The 24,396-nt window shown below is 54.1% G+C and overlaps 1 protein-coding gene across 2 annotated transcripts; it reads left to right on the top strand.

Moving 5' to 3' along the window:
• Positions 1-1,259: 1,259 nt before the first annotated feature.
• On the top strand, positions 1,260-23,268 carry AIF1L (allograft inflammatory factor 1 like). 2 transcript variants are annotated; one of them, XM_030838540.2, is made up of 6 exons: positions 1,260-1,412; positions 1,592-1,653; positions 12,823-12,889; positions 15,415-15,456; positions 17,742-17,904; positions 21,128-23,268. In XM_030838540.2, exons 1-6 carry the CDS (start codon positions 1,382-1,384, stop codon positions 21,213-21,215), a joined length of 453 nt encoding a protein of 150 aa, XP_030694400.1. In that variant the 5' UTR covers positions 1,260-1,381; the 3' UTR covers positions 21,216-23,268. The 2 variants fall into 2 exon arrangements, with proteins under 2 accessions (XP_030694400.1, XP_030694402.1); XM_030838542.2 differs by lacking the exon at positions 1,592-1,653 and having other exon boundaries at positions 1,287-1,412.
• Positions 23,269-24,396: the final 1,128 nt, after the last annotated feature.

Raw genomic sequence — 24,396 nt, 5'->3', positions numbered from 1 at the left:
TGTCAAGGAGATGGGGGTGCTTTGCAGACCTCTGGGGCGGGGTCTGATGCCCCCAAACCCTCTTCCCTGTTACCCAGCTTCTCTGCTGACAGAGGCACACAGCTGTCCTGATGCCTGCTCTTGGCCTTAAACCTTTCTCTGCTCAAGCCGTGGGGGGCTCAGCAAGGCCCAGTTTCAGCATCCCCAATGGGTGGAGAACAGGCTTCCTCTCTGTCCCGCGGTGACATACCTCAGACCTGACATCTCATGACTCATGCAGTCCAGTCATGCTTCGGGTGTAGAGAGCCACTCTGTGGCCCCAGAGGTGGGGCTGTGGCTGGGTGGAATGTGGCAGCTGCTGAACATCTGGCTAGCAATGCAGCCCAGCAGCTGAGCAGTTGAAGATGGGGTGGCCTCTGCCCTGCAGAACCAGTGACTGGGGCCAACCAGCCCAGGGCAACAGGCTCTCTGAGCCTGAACCAGGAAGTGCATTATGAGGGTCCCATTCTATGTCAGCTGTCTTCTCTGACCTCCAGACGGGACATCTCCCAGCAACTAAGGGTTATAACTCCTATCTGCTTAAACCACCCTGATGGTAATAAAATTTATAACAGCCCATGCTGGGTGAAAAGCGTTGTTTCCTCCATTCCATTCTGCAGAACAGAAATGCCGAGTCCTGTTTCATAGAGGTTTGAGAATTAAATGATGTAACACATATATCCTGGGTTGTGGCAAAGTGCCTGGTGCCCAGTGAGCGCTCGAGAAAAAAGGTTTTATTAACAAAACACTAATTCGTTCTAATTGATTTCAAGTGTCACTGATACCCTAGAGGCACTTTGTCATTATGCATTTTCTCAAGAAACTAAAAGTTTGTTCATCTTTCAAGAGTTCAGAGTAAAGTTTGGGAACCTAGGCCTCCCTTCCAAAAGTGCGTGCTGCGCAAAAGGCGAAAGGCACGTTACAGCTCCCGGCAGCTGGGACCCGCATTTGATCTTGATCGCCATCTCACGAAGTGCGTACTAAGGTCGTCCACGGTCTGTTTAAGGGGAAGCCGCGGCCCGGAGCGGGAAGGGACTGGTCGAGGTTCCTGCAGGAGCGGAGAGGGAGGTGCTCACAGGCGGCCCCCGCGCCGTGCATTTTCCGCGTCCTCCAGCAGAGGGGCCGGCGGCGGGCTCGGCGTCCAGCATAATAGCCGCTTTGATGCCGGGCGGCGGGGAGGGGAGGAGAGGGGAGGCGGGTCGGGAGGGGTGGGAGGGAGGGGAGTGTCCGGCCGCCCGCGCCATCCCTCCGCCCCTCGGTCCCACCGCCACACGCCGCGCGAGCTCGGACCAGGCGCCCGCCCCTCCTCCTCGTCCTCGCCGCGGTCGCGAAGCCCCGAGCCGGCGGAAGCCCGGTGCTCACCATGTCGGTCGCGCTCAGCAACAGGTTCCAAGGTAGGCGCCGCTGTCCCCACGCTGTCCCGCGCCCCTGCCCACACCCGGTGTCCCCCGCCCGCCACCTGTGCGCACGGGGCGGTCGGTGGGGTCTGCCGCGCGCGGGAAGCGGGCGCGAGCCGAGGGCGCGCGGCCCGGGGAGACCCCCGCTTCCCCGGCCGCCTCTTTGTCTCCTCCAGGAGGGAAAGCGTTCGGTTTGCTCAAAGCCCGGCAGGAGAGGAGGCTGGCCGAGATCAACCGGGTAAGCGCGCGCCGCCGCCTTCGCTTTTGCAGCCCCGCCGCTTCCGAGGGCAGCTGGCGAGTCGGCCCTAAAGCTCCCAGCGCTCCGCGGGTCCCACCTCCGTCTGCGCGGCTGTGCCTGCCGCAAAATCAACCCCCCTTCCTCTCCTTCACCCGGGCTTCCCCCGATTTCTTTCCTCCAGCCCCCTCCCTGTGCCTCCAGGTAGGTCCCCCTCCACCCCGTCCACCACCCTCTGGTCTCGGGTTGCAAGTTGTTACTCATAGACTAGGGAGGTAGGGCCCTCCCGGGAGCTCTGATGCCAGCCTGGCCCACCGGCCCCGGGCTCCCCAGGAGCCGGCCTGGGACCAGCTGCAGGGACTTGGCGCTGGAAGAGACCCCTGATGTCTCGAGTAATTCCCAGTTTTACAGCGAGGGACGGAAGAGAGGCTCAGAGAGGTGAGGGGGCTGCCCCTAGATGGCACAGCAAGTCTGGGTCAGGCTGCAGTTAGAACCCTAGGCTCCAGACTCACAGGCCAGTGCTCGCTCCACCCAATAAAAGGTTGGCCTCCTGCCTCTCCCCACCCCCCAACACACAAACACACACACACACAACTCCTTCTCACTCAGGCTTTTAGGAAAGGTTGCCTTAGAGACTTGGTGCTTTTCATCCTGATCCTAGTGGATTTCTAAAAAGAAATCCATCCGGCTGTTGCCAGGCACACAATGGGACGTTTTAGACCTTTGCTTAAACACCATTCAAATGGGCTCCCCTGGTGGCGCAGTGGTTGAGAGTCTGCCTGCAGATGCAGGGCACACGGGTTTGTGCCCCGGTCCAGGGGGATCCCACATGCCGCGGAGCGGCTGGGCCCGTGAGCCATGGCCGCTGAGCCTGCGCGTCCAGAGCACACGGAAGAGGCCACAACAGTGAGAGGCCCGCATACCACAAAAAAACAAACAACAAAAAAAACCCCACCATTTAAATTCTAGAAGATATGGAAAACTGTTAGGGCCTGCCTGGATTGGCCAAAACTCAAAGGCAGCACAGCAAGACTGGGGCTCAGATCTGGTCTCCATTATGTACCAGCTCTGTGGTCCCCAGCGAGGACCTCTCATCACAGAGCCGGGGTCTCCGTGAGGGCTCCATGAGGGAAGGCATGTTACGTGATTGGTCCAGCACCTAGCACAAGAGAAGACCTCCATGGATGGTACTAGGATACTTCTTGAGGAGGATGTCTCCAGGTTTCCTTCTAACTGGTTGCAGAATCATGCCCACTGAAACAAGGCTGGACATTTCCCCTGCAGGCTCCCCCGGGCCACTGGGCACCCAGCTCAGAGTCCCACAGTGGAAAGTCAGCAGGGCCCTGGTGGAGTCCATGTGGAGGTGGGTCCACGGTTGGCAGCACGGTTGTAGTATAACTCTCGACAGGGGCTTGCAGTCTTTATTCGCTCCTTGATTTCCTTGGACTGCCTAGAGCTAGGCAGCCTGCCTGGTTTCATTCCACTGGCCGTGGAGTCCCATGGAGGTTCTGGGGACCCCAGGGTCCCTCCAGGTAAACGCTGGCCTCCTCATCGCCATCCTCATCTGGCCTCTTAGTGCCATCTTGAGCACAGCTGAAAGGGAGCCTGGGCGTCTGGCTGGGGCTCTCGGGGGTCCAGGCTGCTGGGCTCCCCCCCAGTTCACTCTGCGGCCAGCTCAGCCTTGGTCTTGGCTGCTTTGGTCCTCTGGACAGGAGCCTGGAACCCTGACCTCATACAGCCCCCTGGGCCACTCAGCAGGCTGGGTTCCAAGCCAGTTGAATCCACCCACAGCCAGAGGACCCCGGGCCAGAGACAGCTGGAGATGGGGGAGAGGGGATTGTAGTTGGACAGACCAGAGGAGCTGAGAGTGTGTGGGACTTTCCATGCCAACACTGCCCTTGGGGGGATGGGGGGATTAGGTGGGGTGTGGAGGTGAGGCCACAGGGCTGTTTTGGGAGGTGTACTGGCTTGGCTCAGAAAGGGGAGGGGCTGTGGCTCTCTGGGGCTGGGCTGGATAGCGCTGAGATTGGGGAAGGTGAACAAGAGGGGGCTGTGTCCAACCACCTCGGGACCCCAACGCCCAGAGAGGGCAAGCAGCTGGCCAAGGCCACACCGAAGCCGGTGACAGAGCTTCCAGCCTAGCGTCCTTCCCCTGACTGGATGCTACTCTGAGACCCACCGTGTGAGCCCGGGCTACTGTCAGGTTGCTGGGACCCAGGCTCTGGGCTCCCGGAGGAAGGAGGCTCAAACCAGAAGCTTGAGCTGCTTCCCACCACAGCAGGTCAGGGTGGCCCCACCACAGTTTAGAGTCATGGGCAGAGGGGGCTGTTCACTGGCTCTGTGACCTTGGGCAAGCCACTCGAGATGATGGTAGCAGGTTTGTTGTGATTTTGCGGCGGAGATAATCTATGTAAAGCACACAGGAGAGCGGGCTGCTGTCTTGATTGCTATCATTGGTTTGTTTGGGACTTAAAAGTGTGGGAGTGGAAACCCAGGGGCAAGGTCTGAGGTAGACTGGCTGCTCGGCCTGGACCAGACCCCTTTGTCGGGCAGAATCTTATCTTCCCGTGTCTGAAATGGGAGCAGAGACCCCTGCTCTGCTCTAAGTCCCTGCAACAATCGGAGGAGATGAACAGACGGAAGCTCCTTGCAGACACTTCAGGGAGTCGCTGTGTTTGAGGGTCTGAGTCGGTTTTACCCACGGCCACGGCCATGGTGGAAGTTCCCTTGGGTGGATGGATTCTGGAGGGAACCACGTTGGCAGTCCAGATTGCCTGCCTTTGGGCTGCAGCTTCACTGCCCCACTGGAGGGGGCTTCCGGGGGGCTGGGCTGAACAGCTGCCCCAGTGGTCCCGTGGAAGCCAGAAGGCGTGAAGGATGGGGCTTCATGACTCACTGTATGTGCTTGGGCACCACTGTGGCTGCTGCCTGGGGCAGAGCCCAGCCTGGCTATGAGCTCTGGAGGCTTCTCTGGGCCAACCGTTCCTCTGGGGCCTTTCTCCCCGCTGGGATGGGCCAGCTTCCAGAGGGCAGTGGGGTAGCTCAGTCTTGGCTATTGTGCTTATAAGGGATTCAGGAGTCAAAATAGAAGGGGACTTGGGTGGACCTAAAGGTCCTGGTGGAACTGTATGAAAACGCACTTTTTTGGGGTTTCACTCTAGATTTTGCTCTCATTTTCTGAGCCCTTGGCGTGTGCCAGGCAGTGTGCCAGGCGTGCTTCAGACATTATCTCGTCGGATGTGCACTCCAACCCTGCGAGTGTCTGTTCCCATTTTGCAGGAGACGTCAGAGGGCCTGAGTAAATTGCCTGGGTTTAAACAGCCACACTTGAACCCAGGCTCTTCTCTCCATTTCTGGCCTTGATTGGGGCTCCTCTGTATGTGCCCGCCCCACCTCCGGGCTGTATGTGTGTGCGCGCGCGTGCTCTGCACCACTGGAGCGGGCAGGACCAGCGCGCGTCTCCTACTCCCCCACATAGCTGACATTCCCCGCGCCCTGATGGCATGGCAGGTGACCCCGGGCCAGCCGGGGCCGGCCTTATATGGCAACGGGACAAATTCCCTCCAGCTTCCCACAGGGACAGGGGGAAGCTGTGGGGCTGGGTGGGTGCCCCTCAGAGTGCCCTTAGCCTTGGAATGGAGCAGGAAGACACTGGAGGATGGTGAGAGCCGTGGCTTTGCACCCGCCAGAGGCCAGGTTCTTTAACAAAACAGCATGAGTGGTGCCTTTGCTCCGGACCTGGCACTTGACGTAAATCATCTCACTGACTCCTCTCAATGGAACACTGGATTAGATAGATGCCCAGCCAGAGTCTGTAAACTTCCCCATGAGACAAGGATTACTAAGCCTCCCATTTTACAGATGAGGAAACAGAGGCTCAGCCAGGTGAAGTCACCCAGCCAGGAAGTGACACAGCCGGGATTCTGTCTCCGGACGCTGCCCCTGGCCCGCCCTGGCCCCTGTCCACCAGGTGGCTGTGGCCTCGCTGTGACACAGGCCTCTCTTGCTTATGTGGATAAGGATCTCTGGCTACTGTCCTGCCCTCTCAGCCGTCCTAGGTCGAATGAAGGGCACTCAGCATTCCCTGTAGCATTTCGGTGCCTGATGGTTATTTCAGAACCCACGTGGCACCTGTGCTGGGAAGAACTGGGTACGGCAGGCTGGATATCTCTACCTGGGGTGAGGCTTGTCCCCAGCCCTTCCCCCAGTAGTGGGGGACCTCTGAGACCTGACCCAGGCACTACACAGGTGTGTCTCTTTTCCTGTGTACTGGCAGTGCCACCCTGTCCCTGCCCAGGTGAATGTGCCCAGCTGGCATCGCCGGGCACCCGTCTCTCTTGCTCTTCCTTAATATATTATAAGGGAGATGGTGATAAGGGGCCACGTGAGCTTCTGAGGATTCAGTGTCCCCGCAGGTCCAACCAGTCTCGACCTCGGTGTGGCCATGTCGCAGGAAGCTGGAGATGGAATTTCTGCAGGGTCTGCTTCATTTGTGTAGTCAGTGGGGGTGTTTTTCTCCAGCTGCCCCATCTATTGGCGAGGGCACAGCGTCCGGATGAGGCCCCAGAGCTGCCGTGGGGAATGTGAGCCTGCTGTCCTCGTGGGTGCACGTTACAGGCTCCTGCTACACGCCAGGCACCGGGCCGGGCGTCTATGACCTGGCCCTGGCCCTTTAAGAGCCTGTGGGCTGCATCAGAGGCCACACGGCCAGGCATCGTGCTGCCTGTCCTTGGGGTTTTTCCCCCAAGGCTTCAGCCACCAGCCCCTTGGATGGCCTCCGAGATGGTGCTTATCTGCCAGCCCTAAAATTCTGCTGCGGCTAATTCATAAAGGCAAGCCTGGAGGGCCAGGAGCAGGTGCTAGAGGTACCAGCCCAGAAAGAGAGTTAAGTCAGGGTGGGCGTTGGGGGGTGCAGGCAGGTGGCAAAGGTCTGGAGGCCAGGACACAGCAGGGGCTGCCAACCTCTGCTGGTTGGGGAAGTAGCCCCTCCTGGTCATGAGCACTTGGACGGGGCTCTCAGGGGGTGGGGGGAGTCTCTGATGTGCATCGGAGGTTGCAGATGACCAAGAGAGGCAGCAGTGAGCCCGTGCAGCTGCAGGCACCGTCCCTCGGGGCTGAGATGGGTGCACTCTGTCCTCCGTGGATGGCCAGTCACGACCAGTTCAGCCATAGGTATCCAAGGACAAAGCAAAGTTTGTCCTCGAGGAGGAATGACCAGGGGGTCAAGACTCACCAGGAGGACTTCGTGGCACAGTAGGGGACAAAGAAAGTTGTGGGTGGGTCTCTTCTCTGCCTTTCCCCAAGAGTTGTCTCTCGGTGTGGCTTGAGTTTGGGCGATCCAAACGCACAATGATAATCGCTAACCGTTAGTAAGTATACTAGGAGCCAGGCTCTTTCTATGCAGTTCGCTCATTTAATCTTTACACCAACCCAGTGAGGAGGTTCTATCTTTATGATTCCATTTTGCAGATGAGGAAACTAAGGCCCAGAGTGGTAAGGCAAGTCGCCCAGGGCCACAGAGCTAGTAAGTGCTGGAGCTGGGATGTGAACCCTGGCAGCCCGAATCAACCTCCCTGCCCTGTCCCTCTGCCTTGCACGCCCTGTACTTGCCTAGAGGAAGGATGGTTTCATCAAGACCTTGCCCTCTGGGCCTCAGTTTCCCCAGCTGTTGGACAAAGAGAGCAAGCCGGATGCTCTGAGGAGTCCCTTCTGGGTTCTGTGACTGGGTGGATGTTGGAACAGCTCTGCCACCTCCCTGGGCCTGGCCTGTGGACACTGGCTTGAGAAGTGACTGCCTGGTTCAGAGCTTCCTGTTTTCAACCCCAGGCTCCTCCCTGCTTGCATTTCCTGGTTCTTTGCCAGGGACTGACCAGGCCACCAAGGCCTCTAGACTTGCCACTCTCAGAGCCCAGGGGACCCCTGCATCCCTCATACCTGGAGGCCCTGACAGCAGTTTCTACAGCCTGAAAAACTTGTCTTTTGGGACGGTGGGTTGGAGTGGGAGAGGGGCTAGAATAAACCCATGCCCCTAGAGGGCTATAAAGTGGTTCCCTGGCCTCTGGAATAACGTCTTTCTGCCCAAGAGGAAAGGTAACTCCCAGTATTGACTTTCTTTGCCCAGAAACCTGTGGCCAGGCCTTGTTTGGGGCAGGGAGGGAGCTGGGATGGTGAAGGGAGATAGACCTTGAATTGTGAAAACGTTGTGATCTTTAGTAAGTTGAGCAACCTCTCTGGGCCTCAGTTGTCCCATCTGTCAAATGGGAATACCCAAAAAGGAGAGAGAGCAACCATAACCAGCCTAAGTTAGGGGAGGGGTTTCCTTCCTAATCTATTTAATAGTCAGTGATGGTCTGGATGATGAGCTGTGGGTTGTAAGTGGACTGAATGTATATAGATGTTAGCCGATAATAATAATAAATGGCTAACATTTATTTAACATTTACTAAGTGCCGGGCACTGTGTTAAGCACTTTAGATCTGTTTGCTTACGTACTGTAATTCTCAGGACAAGCCTATGTGGTTAATACTTTTATCTTTCCTACAGATGAGGATACTGAGGCATAGGTAAATGAAGTCATTTTCACACAGCACTAAGTGTGCTCAGACCTAGGCATTCTGGGTCCAGTTTGCCCTCTTTTTGTTTCTGTTTTTGTTTTTCTTCCAAACATCTGGAGTGACTTCTAGCTCCATCTCCTCTGCCTGGGGGCCCAGAGTTAGGGCAGGGCGGGGTGGGTACAAGGGATCCGCCCAGTGGGCGTGGCTGTGCCCTGAGGCTGAGCTAGGATATGGGGGGAGGACCCCTGGAGGGAGGAAGCTGTGGGCTGTGCATGAGCAGGAACCAGGAATCCAAAGCTCGGAGGTGGGGTGGGAGCTGGCAGCCCAGCCAGTGGAGCTCCTGTGCCTGCCACCCGCCTTCCTGCCTCCCCGGCCCCCTGGTCCACACAGCTGCCCACCCACACGTGAACGAGTCAGCTGCTTCTCCCACCCCCGGTCACTCTGTGGCTCAAGCATTTGTCTCTGTTGGCTCTAAGGAAATGTGTGTTTCCAATCTCTGAGGCCTCTCCAGCCTCTGTCATACACACACACATGCATTTGCAAAGCTGCCTTTCCGTTGCAGGGCTGAGAGTGGAGAAAGTCATTCTGAGCTGAACGGCAGTATTCTCCATTCATTCGGTAATGTTTATTGAGCACCTACTGTACGCTGGACACTGCTGGGTGCTAGGCATCCGTGGGGCAGAGGCAGTAAACACATCCTCCTGGATGTGTCCTGTGACCAAGGACCTGCCTCCTCTCAGCATCCTTACAACACCCACTTCCTTGGGTCACTTCTACTCCCCAGCTCTCTGCAGGGAGGGAACCCAAGCAGCCTCTGCAGTGGAGCTGAATCCCAGCTCAGCCACCTGTGAGCTGTGCTTCCTTGATGAGCAAGTTGTTCATCCTTTCTGAGTCTCAATCCATTGACCCTTCCTGCAAATATTTATTGAGCACCTACTATGCAGAACCCAGCAGGGGAAGACAGATAATGGACAACACCCTTAATAAGCAATTACACTGTAAATTGTGTTAGGAGATGACTCATCATGGTATAAAAGGTGTTATCTTAAGGTGGACTGGAAGTGGAGGAGGGGACTCCAGTGGACAGAGTGGATGGGGTTGGCCTCATTGAGATGGTGACAGTTGAGTAAAGACTTGAAGGAGGTGACATGCAGATATGTGCGCTCCAGGCAGGGCACACAGCTGGAGCAAAGGTCCCATGGTGGGAGCACACTTGGCATGGGAGAGGCATAGAAGGGAGGTCAGGGTGGCTGAGGCACCCACTCTGGTGGAGAGGGGTGAGGAGTTGGGGACAAAAATGAAATACCATGTTAGATGGTGATTGGTGCTAAGGAGAAAACCGGCTTCATCAGCAAAAAGACAATAATCCTGGAAGCCCCGGGGCTGCCGAGCGCACGGTCCTGGGGTCAGGTCCAGGGAGGGGTGTGGCTATCAAGCACCCTGTGAGCTCTTGTCTGTCTCTGTCTGTGTCTCATTTGTCTCCAAGACCCAGGACCATGTCCTACCCCTCGAACCCAATCTGTCTGGATCCCTAGAGGTGATCAGTGTCTATTACAGACAGGCTCCAGGCTGGTGCGGGATTTCGGGTCCACCAGAGCCTGGGAATTTGGAGGACCCCCAGGTCTTTCCCCAGAGGTTCCCAGATGTTGAGCCTTACCTGGGTTCTTGTGCCTCCCCAGGAAGGCTTTCCAGTTCCTAATGTGGTGAAGTGAAGGGAACATAGGGACAATGTGGTGAGTTGAACGTAGGCTAAATGGGTTCTAGTTAAAACTTCGGAGATGGTGAAGTTCCTACTTTTACGAAATATCCTTTTCTGAACTCGTGGCAACAGTCCATGGTCATCATTTAAAGTCTTTACTTGGCAAAATAAAATCTTGAAAGCCCAGTATTAGCACCTTCCCCCACGCTTTTGTGTTTTTTTTGGAAACGTTTCTTTCTGTTTCACCCCAGAGTCTGGGAACCATTGGCCAATTTGTACCTCCGCTGGACAGATATGGGATCTGTGACCCCAGGAGGTGCCTGGGTTGCTCAGGGTCACAGACAAGAGTTAATTGCCCTACTTTTGGTCAGGGAATGGGGGTGGGGGCCTCAGTGGAGAAGACCTACGAGAGGAAGCCAAGAGGAAGGGAAGGACAGACAGAGCCAGCCGACAGGAGGGCAGCCTTCCAGGCTGCAGGGGAAGGTTCCAGCTCCGTGGAGCTAAGCGCAGGCAGGGCTGTGCATGGCACACGGTAATGAGGCTCTGAGTGAGGCTGTGGCCGAGCCAGCTGGACCCCATGGGCCCTGGAGTCTGATGGACACAGGTTCCAAACCAACCCTGAGCTTCCCCAGGACCTGGGGACCCTGGACATGTTATTAGCTCTCTGGTCCTCCTGTTGTCACCTGTAAAATCAGATAACAGTGGCTGTGAGGATTGAATGGGATAACATAGTGCCTGCCAAAAGCAAGGGGGCTATCAGAGGCCCCCTGACCCAGCGAGGGAAGCCACATTGGCGGGGGGTTCCTTCTACTCAGTCAAAGGGTGCTGAGTTAGTGTGGAGGAACTTGAACCCTGGAAGGGATCAGATTCTGCCCTACACGGAATTGTACCTACTGTTTACTGAGCACGGACGCTCGAGCCAGGTGCTAACTGCCCGCAGTGGGTTGTCTCGACTGAGGGGTAGGTGCCTGAGGAGGTGGGTACCCGTGAGCCCCTTTGACGGCTAGTAAGGAGGGGGCTGAGGATCCAAACCCAGAGGGCTTCATCCTCACTTAGGTTCTTGTCATTGTCCCATTCTACCTTCCATTTACAGTGACTGGAGAGGTAGTGAGTTCCCTGTCCTAGGAGATGTGTAAGTACAGACCTGGTCATCATTTAGTGGGAAATGACGGCAGGAATTTAGAAACATATTGAGTGATTGACCCAGATAAATTTTTTTTCATTTAAAAGATCATTTATTGAACTACAAGTACATATTTGTATGGAATGTTCTAAAATTTAGAATTAGAATTTTTTTAAACCCCTCAAAATTCACTTATAAGATGTCTTTGGTTGGCCTGGTCATAGTAGGAAAAACATTCAAGAGAATGGTAGAAAAACCAAGTTCAGCATAATGATTACCTCTGGGAAGGAAAAGAAATTGGATTAGGGAGGGGCAGAAGGGTCCTTCAAACTGTGTATTAGTTAGACCTAGATAACATTTAACATCATTTTGTTTTGTTTTATTTTATTTTATTTATTTATTTTTTGGCCGTGCCACGTGGCATGCAGAATCTTAGTTCCCCGACCAGGGAACGAACCCGTGTCCCCTGCAGTGGAAGTGTGAAGCCTTAACCACTGGACCGCCAGGGAAGTCCCTAACGTCATTTTAAACAGGGACTTCCTGTAATTTTAGGATAAAATTTAAATTTATCCTAAAATTATCCTTTAGGATAAGGACCTTGTCTTATTCACCTTGGTCTCACCTGCTCCCTGGATGCCTAGAATAGAGCAGTGTATACTGTGGTTCCTCAAAAACTGTTGAAGGAATGAAGGAGTCACAGCCATGTCAGTTGACTCAATGAGGAAAGCAAGGTCCAGGGAAGTAGAGGGGATTTGTGGACTCTGGTGCCAGGATGGGAACACACCCTCTGTTTCCTCATCTGAGTGCAGGTTCTAGGGACGCTTAAAGATTAGCAACAAGGCAAGTAAGATACCTGGCCACTGCGCCCAGCCTAGCAAGTGCTAATTGTTAGTTTTTTTTTTAAAGCCGGGCGAATACCTGCTCACTGCCCATCTTTAAGTGTCAGGGTTAAAGATAGATGCAGGCTCTAAAGTCAGACTGAGCTAACTTGAAGTTCTGGCTCTGTGAACCTCAGTTTCCTCATCTGTAAAATGGGAGTAATAATAGTTGCCACCTCTTGGGCCCACTGAGAGATCCGGAGCGACCATGTGGGTTAGTGCTTCGTTCTGGGGGCTGTTGTTAGTCCCTTCCCATCTCCTCTCAACTCCATCTGGTTCTGAAAAGACTCATTTGAGTCTCTCCAAGCATCTGAGGGGAAGGTGGGCCCTGTTTTACAGGTGAGGACACAGGTGAGAGGGTAAGTGACCTCTCAAGCAGTGGACAGTTATTTTCTGACTAGAGAGAGACTAATAATAATAATATAGCAGTTGCTGCTTACTGAACACTCTCCTTGGATTCTCATGCAAGAAGACGCTATGATAGTTATACCCATTTGGCAGATAAAGCAATAGAGATTCAGAGAGGGATCAGTTTGTTCAGGGTCACATACCTAAGAATTTAATGCCAGGGCCAAGCCACGTGTCTTTGGTTGCTCATGGCTTCATGCATCTTGGAGCCGGGGTGCCCTGGGGGGAAGCCCAGGTCCCTGCACCCGTAATTCAGAGGTTGACTGAAGGTGTTTAGTCTTCTACAGCGGAACCTCTGGGCCCCACCCCCAGCTGCTGAGCAAACTTCCTACCCATGGGGTGGATTGTACCCATCCGCCTCTGGGGGTTGACAGGAGGCCAGGACTACCACTGCCCTGCGCGGCCAAGCCCAGCCACCTGGCGGGAGAGGAGGCGATGGGCAGTGGGCCTGTGTGTTGGTGAGTTCTGCCTGCTGACCCCTTGCTCAGTGCTGTCCTCTCTCCTCTGTAGGAGTTCCTCTGTGACCAGAAGTACAGTGATGAAGAGAACCTGCCGGAAAAACTTGCAGCCTTTAAAGGTGAGCTGGGGCTGGCTGCCCACCCCCCCCCCAGGAGAGCTGGGTGGGCCCCTCCACCCCCTTATACAAATCCTCGCCCGCAGGGGCAGGCTGCACCCGTGTTGCATCCACAATACCCCTCTTCCCGACGGGCTGTGAGACGGGATGCCCAGCCTGGGGGCACAGGCCCCTCGTCCCTCGCCTGCGGGCCCCGGCCGGCCCTGCCCTTCCCTCCCTTCTGCTGCCTAGCAGGGCTCAGGTTGGCTCCTGCCCGCCCCTGCCCAGGCCCTGCTCGCTCCCGGGGCCCCAGCACACAATCAGCTCTTTGTAGCAGCCCTTGTCTCTCCCCCTGCGCGGTGGAGCATCTTGGGAGCCCCTGCGGAGAATGGACGTTTGTGTCACCACAGTGGGGCAGGGGGCAGAGTTTCTGCCCATTGAATCTCGGCAGCACAGGATGAAAAGAAAACAGGGCCCGGGAGTCCGCGCGGGGAGGGGGCGGCATAAAGGTCCTTCTGTTCCGGGCCCTGGCGCTTGGTTCTCAGCCAGCGGCTCGAAAGGAGAGGAGCTGTGCACATAAGGAGTGGGACAGACCCACCTTTCCTGTCCGGGAGATGCACTCGCGCTGCGGGGGCCCTGGGCGCGCTGGGGGACCACGTGAACATCCTCCAGGCTGCGTCCCCCCTCCCCCTCAGAGTCTTGGCAACGTGGACACCCTCCCTGCTCCAGGGCAAGGAACCTGCCAATGCTCTTCAGACCGCTTATAACGTAGCCATCCTTAGGCAGGACACCAATGGCTAAGCATTTGCTGAGCGTGACCTTGTGTTCAGGGATGCGATCTTCCTGCCTCATCCCAATCCAGCCAGGAGGGAGATGGTGGGAGCTTTAGTTTACAGATGAAGAAACTCAGGCTCAGAGAGGTGGGGTCATTTGCCTGGGGTCACACAGCTCACCTATGGCAGAGTTGGGGCTTATACCCATATTGGTTTCACTCCAAATCCCCTGCTTGTCACCGTTACACAGTGGTGCTTTTTACATGGGAAGGAAGGAAGGGAGGAAGGAAGGAAGAGAAAGAAAGAGAGAGAAAGAGAAAGAGAGGGAAAGAAAGAAAGACAGAAGGAAAGAAAAGAACTAGAAGAAAGAAAGGAAGGAAGGAAGGAAGAAAGAGAAAGAAAGAAAAGAAAGAGAAGAGAAGAAAAGAAAAGAAAAAAGAACTAGAACGAAGACACGCCCACCCCTGGCTGGTTCCCCTGCCCCATCCCTCTGCCCCTCCCCCTCCCAGTGCAAAGCAGGAGCGGCCAGTCCTTTCCCTTCTCCCTGGATACCAATAGGGTCACTCTTCAGAGGTGGCTCTGAGAGGAGGGACAGAGGTCCCAGGGGTCTAACGACCATTCTCCTTGTCTTCATTGGGCTGTAGGATAAGGGTCCATCCTGGGACCACAGGAGGTTGCCTTGGAAGCCAAGGGACTACGGAGGTTTCAAACCATTCACTCATTTGATCTCCAAATGAGCCTTACTAGGCACCAGGCCATTTGGGGCCTGGGTACACAATGGAGAACACACAAGACGGCCCCTGGCCAAAGGAGCCCGTGTCCTAGTGGGGGAGGGGTGGTGACGAGAGAGCAAGGAAGTAGAAAGTGTGTCATGGTAGCAGGTGCTTTGCGGGGGTGACTGACGGTGCCCAGTTAAAAAGGCTTGGGGGCCCTGAAGGCGTGAGGAGGGGCCCTGAGAATGCCCGGGAGGAACATGCCAGGCAGAGGGGCGGCAAGCCTGGGCTCAAGGGTCACTGGCAGGACCTTGGCTTTCTCATGCTGGCTGCTGGGGCAGAATAGACCCTGTGGCTACTCAAGGCCGCACGACTTGTTTGCCCCCACTGCCTGGTCAGGAGACACCAAGCTCGTTGCTCCGACCCCTTGATCAGGGAGGTTTAACTCAAAGTCTGCAGGTGAGGTTTGCGGGGAGGGTCTCTGCGCCCCAGGCACTGTATGTGTCGCTTTGTAGTCAAGGGCAGGTCTTCTCCGGAGAGAGCATCAGATTCTCAGTGGTAGCCATGACCGCCCCCCTGCCACCAAAAGTTCAGAACTACAGGGACTTCTTAAATTGGGGGTTCTCACACCTAGCTGCCCATCTGAATCGCCTGAGATACTCTGAAAACACACCAATTTCTGCCTCCCAGATCCTGCAGATCTGCATCTCCAGGGCCGGGAATTTATTCTGGTCACTTTACAGCCGATTCGGATGCAGCCAGCCCACACTGGGGGCCTGGGGGGAAGCCGCTGCCCTTCTTGGTACAGGGTCAGAGTGGCCCCCGGGCACCTTTCTCCATGGTGCCTGTGAGCAGGTGATGCAGGTGGGCAAGCCCTTTTCCCAGAGACAATGGTTTTCCCCAGAGGAATGACGGGACTTGTGTCAAGACCCCGACGTGGGGTGAGGAGGATGGTGTGGGCACCCTGGGGACCCAGCCAGCTGCCCTCAAGGGAGTCCCTGGGACCCTGCAGGGGGCAGCCCTGCTTCCCAGTTAATGCCAGTTTTTGCTCTGTGATTTCCAGAGAAGTACATGGAGTTTGACCTGAACAATGAGGGCGAGATTGGTGAGTGAGGCCTTGGGTGAGCCGGCGGGTGGGGTGGGGGAGAGTGCTCCGTGGGTAGGGGGTGTGGGCGTCCAGAGAACCCCACTGACTCGCCTGCATGGGTGAGCGGCCTGGGGCTATATTTTGAGGATGACAAGCACCGACTGAAGCTTCCCCGATGGGCCAGGCCAGCCAAGCTGGCCTTGAACTTGTCTGCCTTTCACCCTGGATCTCCTGCCCCCCAAACTCCTCTCCCCACTGCTTCCCTCCCCGACCCCAGCTCCCTGCCCACACCCCAGCCTCCCACCCCAGGTGCTCCCGGGACTCAGGATAGAGGTGCCACCCAGCTCAGGGCTGGAGATGCTCAGGCTGTTGCCACCCTGGCCCAGGGGGCTGGCATTTCCTTTGTCCCCAAGCCTGTCCTTCCATTTGAACACTGTCCTGCAGTTGACAAGGGCCTTCCATGGACATTGGTCCTCTCTTCCAGCAGACCTTTATTGTGTCCTGCCGTCCAGGCGCTAGGGGTGACAAACACCTTTTCCATGGCACTTATGTTCATGACCATACCTTGACCTTCACCAGTAGTGTTATGACACGGTCAAGGTCGGTTTAATTGTTCCCATTGTACGGATGAGGAAACCGAGGCTCAGAACGGTGAAAGGACTTGCTTGGGGCATGTGGTCGTTAAGTGGCAGCCAGGGCCCAGATCCCAGCCTGTGGTTTCCGAGTGGGTTCTCCCTCCAGCGTTTCTCCCCCTCCTCTGTCTTCTCACATTTTTCTCCTTTTTGAATATTTTTATCCCTTTTTTTCTTAAAGCGATGTATCAAATGAATACATCGTCATCCTAAAACGTTTTGGCAATCACAGCAAAGCACAAAGACAAAAATACATCACCACAATCCCACCTCCCAGAAATAACTGTGATAAAGATTTTGGTTTATATCCTTCCATTCTTTGTTCTAATCACAAACACCGTTCGATACCATTTTAGGACCTCCTTTTAAAACTTTGTACAATATTATTGTTAGTATTTTGACATATAATTCATTTTTTTAAAATATAATTAATGGCTGCATGATATCCCATTTGGGGACAGACTATAATTTATTCAATCAATGCCTTAGTATCACCCATTTAAATGATGTCTGGTTTTAACTCACTGATAATCCTGTGAAGAACGTCTTTGTACATGAATCATTATCCACATTGCTGATTATTTCTCTAGAGTAAACCTCAGGAATTAGACCTTCTGGGTCAAAGGCTTTTGAAGCATCTTGCCAAATTGCCTTCCAGAAAGGTCTTGCCAATTTAGAGTGTGGCCAGCAGCGTGTAGGAGACCTTTCACTTCTTCCTGTAGAACACTGCCCAGCTTTCTTTGAAATGTCCTGGACATCCTGGCACCTAAGGGTCTGGCACCAGTCGTGCCGGCCCTGCCTCTCCGGTGAGCTGGCCCACTACTCCCCTGACCCTAAAATTGGCCCCTTGCTCCACCTGCACTCCCACTGTCCTTTGCTGACCTGACGCATTGTTCACGGAACAATCCGAAGGAAATTGCCTCAGATCTTGGGAGCCAGGAGGTCAGAGGCACCAACTCCTCGGAGTGTAGTGACTTTGGTGCCTCCCTTGTTTTTCTTGAATTTTGTTCTTTTGTTGGTTTTCCTGCTCTGCGGGATGTTCTTGGCATCCTCTCCCTTCCAGCGAGGTGGAGCCAGGGACCGCAGGGTGGGAGTGGCAGGTGGGGAGAAGCTGCCACCGCGCCCTGGAAAGTGACTCCTGATGCCTGGGTCAGGCCGACGCCCTGACCCCACCTCACTGGGCCGTGACTTCCCGGGTAGCTGGAGCCGCAGGCTCACGGTCACCTGAACCTTAGGCAGCAGCAGAGAGAACAACAGAATGAAGAAGAGAGGCTGTGTTCCTGGACACCTGCTGTGTGCCAGGTGCTTCTGCTGCATCCTCGCTCCAGATGATCCCATCAACCCATTTTACCACTGATGGGAGGAGGGGCTCAGAGAGATTAAGTAGTCTGTCCCAGGTCCCACAGCCAAGAATAGCAGAGCTGGGTTCCAACCCAAGTCTGTCTGACTTTAGAAGCCCAAGTCCCTAACCACTAGTCCATACTGCCCCCTCAGAGAGCAGGGAAGATGTGATGGGTTCATTCTCCCTGGAGGAGAAAAGCTGTCGACTGCAGTCTCCAGGGATGGACTCTCCTGCCGGGCTTGTTCTGGGCATGGGGGTGCCAGAGGGGAGCTTCCCCACTCAGCCGGGCCCCCTGACTCCACTTAACGGCTCTGCTTTTCCTCCGGCAGACCTGATGTCTTTAAAGAGGATGATGGAGAAGCTTGGGGTCCCTAAGACCCACCTGGAGATGAAGAAGATGATCTCGGAGGTGACGGGCGGGTTCAGCGACACCATCTCCTACCGAGACTTTGTCAACGTGATGCTGGGGAAACGGTCGGCGGTCCTCAAGCTGTGAGTACCTCCCACCTCTCCTGGGACCTCTGGAGGCAAAGTCATAGTGTGTGGAGAGGCTCCTGGCTTGGGCGTCTCAGCCAGTCCCTAGCCAGGAGGTAATTCACTATGTGATCTACTGGGCAAGATGCTTAATTTTGATGAACACGATTTTCTTATTTGTCAAATGGTCACATTAATATGTACCTTGCAGGCAAAATGAGCCTGTAGCAGAACCTCTGGTAGAATCAGTGCTCAGTAAGTGGCCGGCTGTGATGGTGACGATGATGATAAATGCACTGCTGAAACCTTCTGAGCCTCAGCTTCCTTGTTTGTAGAGTGACTCTACCACCCCATGGGGTTGTGAGCATAACAGAGTCAAAAACCGGCTCTAAAGGGAGGTATCGTTCAAATTTTGATGCTATTTCTTGCTACTGAAACGACCTTGGGCAAATTACTTTCCTTCACCTATAAGACAGAGATGGTCATAAATATCTTTTTTTTTTTTTTGCGGTACGCGGGCCTCTCACTGCTGTGGCCTCTCCTGTTGCGGAGCACAGGCTCCGGACGTGCAGGCTCAGCGCCCATGGCTCATGGGCCCAGCCGCTCCGCGGCATGTGGGATCTTCCCGGACCGGGGCACGAACCCGTGTCCCCTGCATTGGCAGGCGGACTCTCAACCACTGCGCCACCAGGGAAGCCCCGGTCACAAATATCTTGCATGAAGTGTTGTCCTGAGGGTTAATGAGATAATATATATGAAGCGTCTAGCCCAGTACCTGGCTGACAGCAAACACCTAGTGTATGGTGACCAAAGTCACACTTTGCGGGTACTTCCCCACTGGAGAGCAGCAGAGAAATTCCTTGGAGAGTCCCATGGTATGTGTTCAAGCTGTAAAGGACACTCACTTGGCTTTTACGCGATAAGATTAACTTTTTCTTAAAAAAATTGAAGCATAGTTGATTTACAATATTGTGTTAGTTTCAGGTATACAGCAAAGTGATTCAGTTATACATATGCATGTTTTTTTCAGATTCTTTTCCATTATAGCTTATTACAAGATAGTGAATGTAGTTCCCTGTGCTACACAGTAAATCCTTGTTGTTTGTCTATTTTATATATAGTGGTGTGTATCTGTAAGATTAACTTCTTCAAATGTACCAATGTAAAATATACCTGTCTCATTTTACAAAGCGGGAAGCGGGGTGACCTGCTGGTAAGCCCACGGCTCAGGCTGGTCTGGTTGGAGTGTTTATTGTCGGGAGGGATGGGGCAGGAGGGGTGGTGGGAGAACCGTCCAGGTCAGATCATGCTGCACCTGAGAGGCCAGGTGGTAGCAATAAGAGTGGTGATGCTATTAAAAACCACAGCTAAGATTTAGTGGACATTTACTATGTATTGGGCACTTCCAATCTGATCCATCTAGTCTGCATAGTGACTCCTTAGATGAATCATTCATTCATTCAGCAAATATTTATTAAGCACCAGCTGTGTGCCAGGAATCATGCTCGGTGCTGGGGACACATGAATTACTTACATTCTGATGGAAAGAGACAGACAAAAACAACCCACAACACCAGATTGCAACCGTGCAATACAAAGAAAAATAAAGTGGGCGAGAGGAATAGAGAGGGGTGGCATAGTAGGCAGAGAGGGTCTCATTGAGCAGGTGACATCTGACCTCCTGCGCGAGGGAGATGGGCAGGGGCCAGGTGATGTGGGCCACGGTTGATTTAACATTTTGTACTGCCGTGGAGGGATGCCATTGGAGTATTCTAAGCTAGGAGCTGACTTTTAAAAGGCCCCCTCCGACTGCGGTGGGGACAAGAGTGGCAGCAGGCAGGCCGGTAGGAGGCTCGTGCACTTGTGCAAGTCAGAAATGAGGCTCTCAGCCTGGAGAGGCTGTAGTGGAGGTGGGCAGGGGCTGTCAGAGTTGGGAGTGATTTTGGAGGTAGAGCTAGAAGGGTTGTTTCCAGGTTTAAAAGAAAACAAGGAGTCTGATGGTTGTAAGGTCTGGGGTCTGAGTTAACTGAGTGATGGTGCTGTTTGCTTTGAGAAAAGAGCAGGGGGGAAGGTGGGAATTGAGCTCAGTTTTGATGTATTGAATTGGAAGAGCCCCTAGACACGCAAGGGGAGGGGTTGAGGAGGGAACTGGCTGTGCAGATCTGGAGCTCAGAGGTAAGCCGTTTGTGGACTATCACGCTTTGTTGTTTTTTTAAATTTTATTTTTTAATTAATTTATGTATTGGCTGCGTCGGGTCTTCGTTGCTGTGCATGGGCTTTCTCTAGTTGCGGCGAGCGGGGGCTACTCTTTGTTGCGGTGCACGGGCTTCTCATCACGGTGGCTTCTCTTGTGCAGCACGGGCTCTAGGCGTGTGGGCTTCAGTAGTTGTGTCACACTGGCTCGGTAGTTGTGGCTCGTGGGCTCTGGAGAGCAGGCTCAGTCGTTGTGGTGCACGGGCTTAGTTGCTCCACGGCATGTGGGATCTTCCCGGACCGGGGCTCGAACCCATGTCCCCTGCATTAGCAGGCAGGTTCTTAACCCCTGCGCCACCAGGGAAGCCCGACTATCACACTTTGGATGGGATTTAAAGCCAGGGACTGAAGGAGCCCACCCAGGGAGGGAGTACAGAGGGTGAAGGGCACTGTCACTTGGAACAGCTCCAGGATGCAAGTGCTTTTGACATCCTCACTTTCAGTTGGAAACATTGAGCATCGGTGGGGTTGAGTGTCTTGCAGCAGTCACCAGCTGGGAAGGAGTAGGGCTGGGATTCAAATCCAGGCAGTTTCCCTCCAGAGGCTATACTTTGAACCCCCATCCTCTTCTGCTGCCCAGATTTTACTGTCAGAGTAGTGGGAGGTTTTTGAAGATCTGAAGGGGTTTTGAGCAGAGCCACGGCCCAGCCGAGCTCTGCTTCTTCCTGGCAGTGTGCTCAGGGGAAGGCGCATGACCTAGAAGTCCGAGGTCTCGAGTGAGTGTCGTCCTGCCTCGGGCTGCCTGTGTGACTCGGACGAGTCTCATTGCCCCTTTGTGTCTCAGCTTTCTCCTCTGTAAAATGGGACTAGCAGCCCCCTCTGTGGAGTTGCCGCATGGGCTTCTGGGAAAATCTCGCTGGAGAGTGGATGCAAGGGCATTCTGTGGAGGACCCTGCAGATGTGAGGGCTGGGATGATCTTTCCCTGGACGAGGAAAGGAGTCCTAATCCTGTTTTGTGTTTTCTTTCTTTTCTCCGTTTCTGAACCAGAGTCATGATGTTTGAAGGAAAAGCCAACGAGAGCAGCCCCAAGCCAGTTGGCCCCCCTCCAGAGAGAGACATTGCCAGCCTGCCCTGAGGACCCCCGCCTGGACCTGCCCCGCCCTCCCCACTCCTCTGCCTCCCTCCTGATCTCACTGCCCTTCTCGACTCATTGCGATGTGTCTTATTTGTTCTGTTTGGTCGTTGTGCGTTTGTTTTTTCGTCAGCAGGGTCAGTGATCTCTTTGTATAGCACAGGTTATCTGCCTTAAAGGGGCTCTGGGTTGGGGAGTCCAGATCGCCTCCTTCTCTTTTTCCCTGCATCTCCCCTCCCTGTGCAGAAGGGCTGACATTAAACCAAAAACCAGAGGGTGCAGGGCCAGGACAGGGAGACCGGAAACCTGTGATTCCCGCACTTGAAGCTGGTACTGTTTGTCCTTCCAGGTCACTGAGCTAAGTCCTGATACCCTGGCCTGGCCCTGGTGAGGCCCTCTGCCCCTTTCAGAAGACCCTGGAGTCGGGATAAGGCTGCAGGGCCTCGTTAGGGTATCCTCGGACAGCTCTGTGGTTCCAGTGCTCTTGGGTGGGCCAGGATGTGGCCACACAATGTCCCACCTCCTCAGCTGGTCCCCTCTCAGTCCACACTTCGTCTTATCCTTAGTGAGGTGACAGAAGGAGAGAAGGAGAGGGACTTGGCAATTTGAGCCCTTCAGGAAGGTTCCAGAGGAATCCTCTAGCCTTGCCCCCTGGCCACACATGTACAGGCAGCTCAGAGGAAGGGTGCAGCTCCCCCTGACCCTTGCTGGGGCTTCAGAGGCAGAGGGGGTCCAGGGGCCTTGGGGGAGGGGATTCAGCTCAGTCTAGTCCCACCTTTTAGGGAGGATGTTGAGGGCTACAGGATAGGAGGATGAGGACTTAAATGCTCATGGCAAAGAGAGGCAGCACCACTGTTAAGCCAGGAGCTGAGAAATAGGTTGCCTTTCTGATCCCAATCTGCTTGAAACCTGACTCTGCTTCCCCATTTGCCTTCACACCTTCCTTACACCATTCATTCATTCATTCATTCACTCACTCCGTCATTCAACAGGTATTTATTGACAACCTATTATAAGCTTTAAGTCCCCCCACTTTGTCCTGACATGTGCCATGTCCAGTGTCTCTCTAATTCATCATTCTGTTTCCAAATCACTCAAAACCTTGAGCTTGGGGATTAGATTGTCACCTGTGTTTTTTATTATGGACTAGGGTTTTAGAGCCCTGACTCACCCTGTAGGTTAGCTGGGCCAGGCCTCTCAGTTCACAGGTGAGGAAACTGTGGTGACCCACAGGGATTAAGTGCCTTGCCCTAGGGCGGGGGTCAACCTGGAGATGGAAGATCCGGACCGGGGCCCAGGTGTTCAGATGCCCTGCCCATGCCTCAGTCAGTGATGAAAACAAGGGAAGGGGCGGAGAGGGGCAGTCTCCTAGGTCAACCCTTGGGCGAGGCCCTGGGCCAGGATTCACCCTTCCCAGTGCCTCCGAGGCAGCATCAGCAGGGACCCCAGCCTTGACCCCACCTGTATTCTGGAGTCCCTTCCCCTGCCCACTCAGGACTTAGATGCACTCATCCATTGAACGTGTTTATTAACCACCTGTTATGGGCCAAGAGCTAAGAACCCAGTAGTGAAATGGACAGACTCATGGAATTTAGAGTCTAGTGGGGAAGTCTGACCCAGGTGATGAAAGTTAGGAAAGAGGAGGATATGAGGTGACTGCAGGGCAATCCTGGGGGGCCTAACTGGGCCCAACACTGGGCAAGGGTCTTGGAGAAGCCTTCACAAACCTGAAGAGGAGAGCTGTGGGGGGGGGGGGCGCTGGAGCCCTTGGGAGCTCACTGTGACTCCTCTGACCTGTAATCAAGGCCAAGGAGCTGACTTTACAGCAGCTGCAGGGAGTGGAGCAGGTAGGGGATGGGGAAACAGCCAGGTGGGGTTAATCCACTGGTCTCGGCCAGTTCAGGAACGAGATTATTCGGCCACGACTGGCTGATCTTCGGCCTAAGAAGGTACTTCAAATGCATAAGCCTAGTTGAAGTTTAAACCCCAGCAGAACATTCCACCCTGTACATGTAAAATCTCACCTCCACTCCCTCCCCTGCCTTTTTTTTTTTTTCTCCTGAGATCCTTAGGTGAGCAACTGCCTGTCTCCACCCCTTCCCACTGCCTCTCCTTTCTGGGACAGGCTGAGACCTTTGAGCAAGGTAATGCCTTCCTTGACTACCCATCATAGTCAGTGTATCTGTACCTCACTCAGACAGGAGGACAGAACCAACCAGCCTTATTTCAGCGGGTTACACACTTTACAAGACTGCAGGAAACCTTCTTAAGGGAGGAGAGCAAGTGGGTGTGTCCCCAGCTTCTAGAAAGGGCAGGAAAGAGTTCTCTCATTGGATGGGGAGTGTCCTGCGGAAACTTTACCAGCTCCTTCATCATTTGGAATTCAACTTCCAGAGGGAGAGGGTCTCAAGAGTGGTCCCTGGAAAGGGGGTGTGGTCTGCATGTATTTCAGGTTGTGGCTATTAGCTCTAGGACTCTTACTTCTCTGGCTAAGGGCTCAGCTTCTAGGAGTTCAGCTGTCTTCTTTCTGAAAGACCAAATCTAACTAATGTAACCAGCAGCTTGGGGACTGCCGAGTATGGCTCTGTCCCTGCCATTCAAAAGGAAGGAGTGTGTCGGGCAAGTTCAAGTGGATGCAGTATGTGTGTGCGGGTGCGTGTTGAGTATGTGTGGTACTGGACTGGAAATAAAACAGACAAACTTATCAACGTCTTGACTGGTGTATTTTGGGGGTGGTTCCGGGGTCAGCAAATTCAGAAGAGCTAGCTGATATAGTGACACGACTGAATGTGTCCTGTGTGCCTTTATTCCTCACAGCAACCCCATGAGTAAGGTTCTATTATATCATCCTAGTTTGATAAATGAGAAGCAGGCTTGGAGCAGAGAAGCAGTTTGCTGAAAACCAAATAGTAAGTGGCAGAATACACCCCCCCCCCTCCCGGAGCTGACCCATGGCCTCCAAGTTAAGAATCTCTGTCCTAGAGCATTTATAATATAATTCAACTACAAAAATCTCCACGTAGGACTGTGTAATAGCCAGCAATCAGCAAGGCTGAATTCTAATCCAGCCTTCACCACTTTCTGACTGAGGGGCATTGGGGAATTTTCTTAACTTCTCTGTGCTCCCAGCTGCCTCATCAATTAAATGGCAATGATAACTGCTAGGTGACTAGGATGTCTTTGC

The sequence above is a fragment of the Globicephala melas genome, chromosome 6, assembly GCF_963455315.2.
Source record: "Globicephala melas chromosome 6, mGloMel1.2, whole genome shotgun sequence".
Classification (NCBI taxonomy): Eukaryota; Metazoa; Chordata; class Mammalia; order Artiodactyla; family Delphinidae; genus Globicephala; species Globicephala melas.
This window is presented reverse-complemented; position numbering and strand designations above follow the sequence as displayed.